Source organism: Haemaphysalis longicornis, unplaced genomic scaffold (genome assembly GCF_048455015.1).
Source record: "Haemaphysalis longicornis isolate Haplotype H1 unplaced genomic scaffold, Haemaphysalis longicornis Haplotype H1 scaffold_6, whole genome shotgun sequence".
NCBI classification, from domain to species: domain Eukaryota; kingdom Metazoa; phylum Arthropoda; class Arachnida; order Ixodida; family Ixodidae; genus Haemaphysalis; species Haemaphysalis longicornis.
In genome coordinates, this window is record NW_027526407.1 from 90,004,541 (window position 1) to 90,015,101 (window position 10,561).

Sequence of the window (10,561 nt, forward strand, 5' to 3'; positions counted from 1 at the left end):
GAACAACAAATTGGTGCAAAGCCCTAGGGTTGCAGCTTATGGTACGTTTATGCAATGAGTAAGGAATGTAGGTGACGGATACCAAGTGTTCATTTTCTCGGTAACGGTAATGGTAGCCGTGTGCTGTTAGTTCGCAGGTCGAGTGCAGAAATAAAATTTGGCGTATCAAACAAAAGGACGGTGAACGGACAGGGCAGGAGGCATCGTGTAATATCTAATTTCTGTAATATAAACCAACTCGCCCAAAAATACGGTTTACTGAGGTCATGTATACATCACAACGCACTCTAGTAATCTACGGGTAACGGGTAACATTATGTGGTTTTATGAGTGCTCACGTTTGCAACACTGCTACTGGTCGAAAAAACCACATTTATAAAAAAAGGCCTGAAGCGGGACCGAACTGCTCACCGTTTTTCACGTTTTTATATGTTGGGCTCGGAGTTTTGAAGTCTTCATACACACCATGTCTACACTGGAGTTATTTTTGATCAAGGCATGTGGACCTCATCAGGATTGGTGGAGCCTAATAAGTTTACATAGGATACAGCTCCCCGCTCCTTTTGTTTCATCTCTAATTGTTTCCTTCGCGATCTCTCACATTCACTTCACTGCATTGTAATCACCACCATCTGGCGTGGCAAGCACTACCGCTGGCAAAACTTACTTCTCCAGCCCATTTTAAAGACTTCTCTCTCTCTCCGTAGTGGAGGTACTCATACGTTTTAAATCGGAATTCTGCTATATAACTGGTTAAAATAACAATGGATAAAGGACGAAGAGTCTTACCCCATGTTTCTCATAGACATTTTGGGTAAAACATTGGGTGAAATTTAACTTTCTTAGTATTCTTCGAACATCACCTTCAAGATCATTTTTAGGCCTCTCGTATATTGTCCGGCACGTTGGTGTGTTGGGAGATTTCAGTCCTATCTCTCAATAACGACCATCAGAAGGGCTGAAGGGCTGCTATGCTGGGCTTGTTGGGCCCAATTGAGAGCAAACATAAAGCTACCGTCACTTGGTCCCAACTGAAGTTGAGTTGAGACATATACAAAACATCTGCTTGTTTTAATTCTGTTTGAGCCACCGAGAAATCTCCTGTTCTTCGCGTATTCCCCTGTATACGTGAAAACAGGAACAATAAAAAAGCTGCACTAAATAATACGATTACAGAATTGTCGTCAAGAGCGCAGCACTATTTTACAGAGTATTTTTGGTTTTCACTTATGTGTGCCCGCTAACCTAATTCTGGTAATACAAACAATAGATTACCTACGATACATGCGACTGAAACCTCGCAAGGCTTCATCGAAACTCCCCACAACAAAACAGGCGATACATATTGGCTGCGCATGATCGCAGGTATTTTATATATTACATACGCGTGAACTATTCGGCACTTCTTACAGGTGACACGATGAGCGGGAAGACAAAATCTTTTACTCGCAGATTTTCGATCTCTTAAAAAGGTTGATTGATAGATCGATGGGGCGGTCCTTTGGGATGCCACTGGTCCGTCACTACTGCGCCGTTATCTGTTGAGTCTTTGGGGGTGACTCGGGCCTACATAACTTAACACACTGTTGAACCACAGCTGAAGGTGTAATTAGTCAACCTTAGTATATAACCAACCAGCTACTGGCAGCCAATGAGACAGGAATTTGCAAACTCGCAGACCCACCGCAAACGATTTTGGCTGAATCAAGTGACGCTCACGGAGGTCAAATATTCCTCATTACCAATATTGGCAGGCTATAGTCTGGTAAATGTTCTAAATGTTCCCACTTCCCCTGAAACCCACGCGGCACTGCTTTGCAACATTCAAGCCTGTCATTCATGTACGAGCAGAAAAAATAATCTGTAATATCACCTTTTCGGTCACAGGCGACCTGAATGCTATACAGACTTCACCACTCGAGGTTTAGCCGCCAGACGGAGCTCATGGTGCTTGGACTTTTTCGCTAATATGCGGCGTTATAAAACCAGCAGAAAACAGTGCCCAGAAATTGCGGCTCAAAAAGAAAGCAACCACACTTGCTCAATTCTGTATATACTAATTCCACCTAAACTCCCCAAACTTCAATAAACCTATAAATACGAGAATGCCCCCACAGACAATTAATAATTGCTGAACTTTCGCTAGCAACAAAATAACAAGTTATATATGGTTTTTTTTGCATAGTGGCAACCTGGGTTGATGGTGCATGCTGAACATGCAATCAGCGTAACCCGAAGCCGGGAAAGAAGACACAAGACAAAGGCTTTTAAGAATATCTATTTTCATCATTACTATGTCACCTCTATTTCTTGTGCGCATTATGTCGAAGGCCGTTTAGTATACGTTCGAATAAGATGTACCTATAAGCACTCAGATCATTGCTTTTGAGGACGGGGGGTTAATAATAATTTCTGCGTTTCAAACTACTTTTGACAATATGCTAAAAAAAGTTTGCTACGACTTTCTTGTATTTTGCGAGGTAGTTTTACGAATTTCATTGAGGTTTTATTATTGGGCAGTGTGCGTCGGTCAAACGACAAGAATATTCTAATATACCTAGCACGTATATGGGCTGGTGGTGTAATTCGAAGGGGCTTTTATTCCTTTCACTGAGAAGTAATGATATTGATACAGCTTAAATAGAAATAACGTCGTTGAAAGGCTATGGCAAAAGCTAAAAAGCGTAAATGCATTCGCTGGATTGTGGTAATAGTTGGTAGCAAAGTGCGCAAATTTGAATCCACTCTGGATGGAAGGTTGTCAAGCTGACAGAGGATTAAAGTAGATCCACGTGATTCAAATACCGAGTGTTGCCTGATTTGTCAGCTCCCGGTTAAGTGTCGAGAGAAAAAAAAGAACGTGAAAAAAGGGGAAGGGCATCTGCTTACATACCTCGCCAATATCCTGGAAGAACCATTTCAAGCGTCACTGAAATTATAAAAAAGAAAATTTCTCAACCCGAAGAGCAGTGAAATGGCTAAACCCAAGGTTGGATTAAGCACTAAAAATGTAGCAACTGTCTTTTCTTTACTGTTTACATGCGCAAGTTTGGTCCGTCTTTACTCGATTCCGGCGGAGGGCATAAGTTTAAAGAAATGCTGAACAAGGTGTATAAAATTATCAAAAGCTTCCGAATAATAAACCGTGAGGATTGCGACGGAGAAGTTAATATTATTGGATTCATATTCATATTCATATTAAAATTCGATTCATATCAAAACAATTCCAAGTAAGATTCGCAACTCACCTTGCGCACAATTTGATTTCAACTAGTTACATGTAAAAACTGCCGACACAACCTATTTACCAATAGTTTAGGGGAAAATTCGGTGGCCTTAAACATTTGAAAGCCGCCGCAGTATTCTTATATTTCTCTTGGGCAAGACAGAAAATACCAAACCTGTGCTACACACTAGCACATTTCCCTCTATACAAGGTGGGTAGCAGCTGGTTTCTTTATTATGAATAGCCGTGGGATTGGTTTTTTCGAAAGTAATAAAGACCATCTTGAGAACCGTGTTGACACAATCTTAAGGCTGCTGTGGATAGGCTGGTTGCCTGAAGGATTTCCTGTAGAAAAGATGCCCTCTGTTCTTTCTCAGCAGCCCGTGCCAGACGGAGTTGAGAACACGTGGCCAAACCTGCCCTTCAAAATGTTTCTAAAGCGAAACACTCGCGTCCGCTCAGAAGTAAACTAAAATGATTTCTTGAGAGAATTTAAAAATAGCCCTTTCCATCGGAACGACCGTTTATAACTAAAGGCTAGGGCTAGCACCAAAAACCCGACTTTAAGCCTTCTCTTTCTATTATGAGCTCAAAATGAGAAATTATGCATTCATTTGGCAGATCTCAGGCATTATGCTCAAAGATTCCTTTTTCGTCTGTAGGGCACTCGGCAATATATGTTTACGTTGCACAACGTCTAAAATGTGAGGTTAAACTTACGTGGCGTTTAGCCCTCCACTTTTCACCGGGCTCGTACCTGACAGCGCCCGATGCAAGTGCCTGCAAACCCACAAATCCGCATTACACACAAGACAAAAATGGCTGAAGTGTGGCGTGTATGACAGCAGAATCCCGAAACGTATCCAAACTTGTCGAAATCGTATTCCAGGCTTATCAGAACGGTAGTAGTTAAAAATGAGGAAATGCTACAGAACTATTACAAAAAAAGCGAGCTGATCCACCGTGTGAAGGCGGCTAGAAAGCAAAGCTGTACATGACACCCACAACAATTACAAAAGCGACGTCACTTCAAATCACACACTTAGATCTAGAAAGAGTGAAATCAGAGACAAGTGAAATGCCCTTAACCACATTCTTTCTAAATTCAAAGAGGTATTCTTTGCTAGGGTTACTTCAATGCATTATTCATGAACGGTGGCTGGTTGAGTTGTATTGGTGAAGCACATAAGTGGGAACTTTTTATAAAATAATGGAAGCCAAAATCAGGTGTTAGATGATCTCCCTTCTCCCCCGTCTCTGCCACCATCGATGGAGGGGACGAGAGTGGCGGCAGGGACAGAGAAGTGCGGTTCCATGCGGTGCCATGCGGTGCTATGCGCAATGTGCGCACACGACCGCTACACATGCCGTGGATGGAGCGCACAGTGCGCGAGAGGTCGCGTGACGCTTCACGTGGCATTTAGCAAGAACGCAGGGCGGGGGGGGGTAAACTCGCAGGTGTGTTTGGTGGGTGCACCGTCTCTCTCCCCGTCTCCGCGTGGGCCCTTAGCTGAATCGGTAAGACGAATGGCTCTCGCTCCGTTTCTCTATTCGTTCCAGGTTCGACTTCTGGAAGCACCGGTAACTGCTTTCATTTCTTCGCGGGAGTTTTCTGTTGAAACCAACGGTTACGACAGAACTCTTGGGGGATAAAACTAAAGAGGTACGCCTAAAGATGAAATGGGCATATGAAAGACATCTGCAGTAAACTCGAATAATCACGACAGGAAGTTATATAGTTTGGACGCCCAATTTTTCGACATGGTTTGTTACTTCGAGAGATATGGCCCTACAACAGATTGTTATGCCTAGTACTACTCATCTTGTAAGAGACAAGATGAAGGATCCAGCCTGAGTAACCTAAAAACGGGTTATCTTTCCCAGTAATAATACAATTCGGGTAGTAAGTGTCGGTTCACAGTCGACAGCGTGGATTGATCACAGACAGAAAGGCAAATTTGGAAAACCTTCAGCGCTTCCTATAGGTTCTTATTGCGAAAGCACTATCGCTTGATTGAGCACTGTTGAGTGCTCAATATATTTTTTGCTGCAAATAACTGACTTTTCCATTGCTGTGCCAGGGCGGCGAAGCCCATAGTTGATCACCCGTGGAAGGCTGCAGTCACCAGCACAGCTGCAACTGTCCGCTTTCGAGGTGGTTCGCTGTTACCTAAAAGCGCGGTCCTGACCTTGTCTTTTGTTTTTGAAGGTTATGCCCTGCATTGTTTTCAATGACAACGCGACCGCTCTACCTGGTGGACCGCCCTAGCTTTTTCTACCTCAGTTTAAGATAACAGCGCAGATACGTTGACGCTCTTTTTTAGTGGAAGAATTGCTCAAACACGCCAGGGACGCTCATTCTACGGCAAGTTCTTTAAAACGTATATATCTTCACGGCATGTATTTGAAGCATTCTGAATGAGTACTTTTATCTGCCGTATACGCGAGCGCCACACGCCACCTTCTCAAACAATTTACATTGAATGCTGACGCAAAAACCACACGCGCCTTACAGTACACCAGCCTAAATTATATAATGCTTGCGGAAAAGTATAAGCAGTCAATTCAATACGCGGCATTCTTACCATTCGAGAGTATACGACAATGTATCTAATTTGCTGCTTTCCCACATGATAGATGTTTTAGGTTGATGTCCTAGCAAGGTTACCCCTACTAAGTAAGTGTACGGATTACGATAGTGCATTGGCGAGGCTCGGTGAGGGAGCCAAGAAATAAAGCGCAGCAGCTTTTCGGTGCGAATTAGCAAAATAAAATATCTAAGATATCTTTTCGCCGCCAGCTTTACACGTTGCCACTTTTTAGGACGAACTCGAAGCGGGAGCATAGCGTATACCTAGCCATAACAAAGCCCTCGACGTGGAGGTCATTTTTTTTTCTTCTGTCCATATCAAAACGCCTTTTGCATTGGAGTGTTATATTTATTTGGGCAGAGCCTTGTTCACGCCTACCATTGCATCAATTGATTTTTTCGTGTTCTCTGTGTTTCCTTAGAAAAATAACAAACAATTTATGCTCACTTTTGCTACTATATTTTGAAACAAACAGCGCTGGTAAATCGATTGATCTATTTTTCTTCGTTGCGGTGGATCACAAGCTAGCCAGTAGCTCCTAAAAAAATTGTTTATCATACATTTACCACAATCAATCAATCAAACAATTAATCAATCAATCAATCAATCAATCAATCAATAGATCAGTCAAGCAAGCTACCAAGCACTCAATCGAGACCATTATTACACAACTGAAAATAGTTCAGCTTGGGTGGGCGCCTTAAATTCCCATTCCCGACCTCAAGTCACCAATACCGGGTTATTGTGCTTACTTTTTTAAGCTCTTTTTTTAACTCGTCTTCATAGAAATCCAAAGTTTCTAGCAGTATAACTCGCTGCTCCTGAAAAAAAAACAAGAAAATATTATGACTATTTGCGCCCAAAACATCGCGCGTGGTATGACTTCGTTGTCTTGTATAGGATCTTACCATGAAGTCGGTACTCAGTTTTTCCACACCGGAAATTCGGGTTTCGCAGCGAATTTGTACCTGTAAAAATCAGACGTTTACTTTTTTGTCCACGACAAAACTAATAACTTCCACTGAGTGAGTGCGCCGCTATTTACCAATATGTGCTTATAAATTGGATTGCCTAGTTTGTGCGCTTGTCGTTAGTTAATATAAATCATAGCACTCTAAATATATACTACAGATGTGGAACTACAATATAGCACTCTTTACCATAAAAGACGTGTCTCTACCCACAGAAACATTTAGCGAGGAGGTTAGAGATTTGTTGAACACATAACAAGTTTACCTTTATTTTGTAGTTACCCAAGGAGCGGCTAAACCGCATAAGTTGTAAGAAAGCTGCGCCGCCTAAGTATAATTATGAAGTTGTGATAACGCAGTCACGCTGATATAACTAGGGCATCTTTACGCGCCCAGTAAAATTAGGGCAGCGCAAGCCGTCATCGGTTATGATGGAGCTCACTACACGACTTGTTCTCATTGCAAACAGAAACGCCTATTGTAAAGTAAACGGAGTAGTATGAATGTGGCCAGACATAAAGAGAGAATTGAAGTTTATATCCGCCTACAAAAAAAAATTGGAAGAGAGCTGCACAGGCAGATAGATGTGTGTACTCTCAACTGCTGTTGCGAACTTTCCTCCACTTTGAATTTTCAACACGCTTCTACTCACACAATTGAACAAGAAGTGTCTCACCATGCCTCCAGTTAGAACACACATCTAACACTGTGCCAAACAGACAACGATGGTCTGCGCGCGAGTTTAAACCATTGAAGTGAACATGATGCAACGACACAGGTTCAAGACAGCAAAGTTTTGTTTAGGTAGGTGAACATGTTATTGTACGAGTAAAATATGACAACTTTTGACACCGGAATACTTTTTTCGAAAAACAATGCCGGAAACAGGTTATGTACTGAGGGTGTTACAATAGAGTGGGTGATATGCGAATTTGGGGATCAAATACAGAAGATACACAGTTGTTATTGCTATTTACTTCTCAAGATTGGCGTAAATAAAAATTTGATTTGAGGATGTTTGTCAGAAACGGACTCCTGAATTTTCATTTAAGGCCCATCCCGCCGTAGGGGTTAAACATTTTCAGAACTTGTTGGTTCATGCGGTACGTAAAAATACCCCCATGCCGGCACGGTTAGATTTTTCAAACTACATCTCATGAGGCAGGAGTAGTCGGAAACTGTAGGAAGTAAAAACAAATTGCGTGCTTCTTACACTTTTGAGGTCATCTCGAAATGCGGAGAGCGCCGCCCGTAGTAAATTGATGTCATCCTAAAAAAAGAAACATTTTTTTATCTCTGCATCTTCCATGGCTGGACTCCAAACATTACGAACTTCAAAAAAGGCGCTTACTTTTCTTTTAAGGATCATGTGCTCCAGCTGAAAATCAACAAAAAAAAACATACCTAATTGCAAGTTTAGGGCACTATTTTTCGATGTACCTACTAATGATTAAAGCCACAAGGCAGTCTACAAGCAAACCCTCTCGGCAATGTTCGGCAATACGGTCGGCCGCTGCGTGCAATCAGAAACTATGGTTTACGTGATGAGAGGGCAGTCTTGGCTTTTTGTGGAGCGGTATCAAGATATGTTTATTTAACAGTTCGCATTTGGAAGGACTAACTCCACGAAATCTAGGCGAGCTGTGGCGGGTGTGAATAAAATACAACATTGAGCATCAACTTTTCAGGAATATATTTTAATGACACTAGCCGGTCCTATTGCTGAGAATACCATATAAACACGTACCCAATCTCGAAACTTATCAGGGTTAGAAATAATAACTGCTATGTTTGGTTCAGTTAAATATGGTAAATGGGGGCTAAAGAGCACTGTGACTAGGCTTAATAAATTTTGTTTTACCATAAGCACCATCACATGCTCACGTTTTCACTTTGCGATGTTTTTAAGACTACAGTGCACAAATAACAAAAGAGCATATTTTTGTACTCCAATAAATATCAAGCTCAACATAATTCATGCGGACGGTTGCAATGTAGTCAACCGAGACATCCCGCGATTGCCATTTATAAAATCCGATGCAGCTCCTTCCTGCCAAAAAAGCACTCGACTATTTAGACATCAGGTGTCTGAACTGAAGAAATATTCTATGGATGTAACTCTCTGGGCCCTTGGCTGTGCGCTAAAGTGTCGGACACCGAGGTACCGGTCGTGGTAGTCAAAACCCCGCCCTAATATTAAGCACACCACTCTCAAGTAAGAAAACACCCCTTATGAAAGTCGCACGATTGGCGTTTCTCTTACACTTTTGATATCCTTCTGCAGTGCAGTCATATTCCCTTTGAGATGTTTTATGTCATTCTAAGAAACAAAAAAATAGTTAGATGAAGCAATGGCTTCATGTGATGGAATCCATGATGTTATGCAGAAGCTTACATCCTTGTCGATGACTTCTCGCTGAAGCTGCAAAAGAACGAAAACGCAATTGTGGTTTACCTCAGCTACGCTGAAAAAGAAAATGAGGGTCTAAACGCAATATTAAAATTGCGTATCCCAACTGTCCAAATTTGGATAATTGGGCTGCAAAAAATGGCAGGGTCAATAGCCATGGCCCTCGAACTACCCAACTCTGCTTTAGCTACCTTTCAATTTTCAGATATTCACTGCAAAATACAATATTGTCCTCCATTAGCAACACTTTCTTTTAAAAGTTAGATGTCGGAGTCACACATCAAGCCGTTTTCATCAACACAGAAAAATGTACACATTTGGCGAACAAAATCAGCAGCACCGGTTGAAGCTGAGCACGCAGCGTCGATAGGATGGCGTTAGGGATGTATTTTTTTACGTTATGCTCCGGGGAAACCACACAAACAGTAATATCAAGAGGTGCCCTCGGGAAAACGTTTGTACCTAAAGTGATTGTTTGCACGCTGTCGCAAAAAATCACCGTAGAGTGCACGCTCTGGCAAGTTTCAGGAGGACCTTGGAGGTTCTATCCCGAATACGCTCTCAAATCTCGCTTTCTTGTGATCCATTCTTTCCGTGATCAATACATGAAGTGAAATAAAGAACGATTTCTCAGTTTTTTTTTTCAGAAATGAAAGGCCCACAAGAGGTCAATTGAAATCGTGAAATGTTGAGAAGGATCCACTCGCTTCTGCGTACACTCACTGACTTCTGTTTCAAGCCCTGTAGCTACTTAGGCACGACGGGATTTTCTTTAAAGGATGGGCTTACGGCTGACAGCTCTATGATTCATGAAATTCCGACAAACGTCTCACCAGAAAGGATTTTTCTCGTTCTTACCTCTCGTACTTCATTAAGAAGGTTGTTTACCAACTGGTACATCGAGATTGGATTTGAAGTCACCTGTTTTCAAAGAAATTGCCATCAGATATTGTAAACGTTTAGAGCCCATGCAGAGGTATTTCCGGCTCGCACATGCATATTTCACTGCACGAATCTCCTCGCCAGTAGCAAGGTTCCTAAGTGCAACCGGAATACCGATTTTAGTAGTCAAGGGAAACACCAGAAGTGTATTTATTCGATCCTTATGGTTATTTTCCGTATTTTGCTAGAGCACACGCTCCGCAATTGTTTCAGAATTCTTTCAGAAGCTACTGCGTTCTGAGTAAAGGGGGCACAGAGTGTTTATGCGGACGTCATCAGGACATAAATGAGAACCTGGACGGATTACCAGCGGATGCAAGCCGACCGAAACAATACCTAAAATCTTCACACCAAAGAAATCTTTCCCATCCTAAATGTTTGCCCCTGCGCTAAAATGAGACGGAACGCCGTGATGTGAATA

At 42.1% G+C, this 10,561-nt stretch overlaps 1 protein-coding gene across 1 annotated transcript; it reads right to left on the minus strand.

Moving 5' to 3' along the window:
* Nucleotides 1-202: 202 nt before the first annotated feature.
* On the minus strand, nucleotides 203-10,355 carry LOC144141755 (uncharacterized). The gene is made up of 8 exons (XM_077673257.1): nucleotides 10,057-10,355; nucleotides 9,184-9,210; nucleotides 9,052-9,108; nucleotides 8,002-8,058; nucleotides 6,726-6,785; nucleotides 6,570-6,638; nucleotides 3,947-4,006; nucleotides 203-2,929 (listed from the first exon to the last, which is right to left on the minus strand). The coding sequence occupies exons 1-8, from the start codon at nucleotides 10,096-10,098 to the stop codon at nucleotides 2,927-2,929; spliced, it is 375 nt and encodes a 124-aa protein (XP_077529383.1). The 5' UTR covers nucleotides 10,099-10,355; the 3' UTR covers nucleotides 203-2,926.
* Nucleotides 10,356-10,561: the final 206 nt, after the last annotated feature.

Coding starts and splice junctions, on each gene's coding strand:
- LOC144141755 (XM_077673257.1), bottom strand. CDS start 10,098: ATGTACCAGTTGGTAAACAACCTTCTTAATGAAGTACGAGAG. Junction 9,211..10,056: donor TTCTTAATGAAGTACGAGAG/GTAAGAACGAGA, acceptor GTTCTTTTGCAG/CTTCAGCGAGAAGTCATCGA. Junction 9,109..9,183: donor GAGAAGTCATCGACAAGGAT/GTAAGCTTCTGC, acceptor TTTGTTTCTTAG/AATGACATAAAACATCTCAA.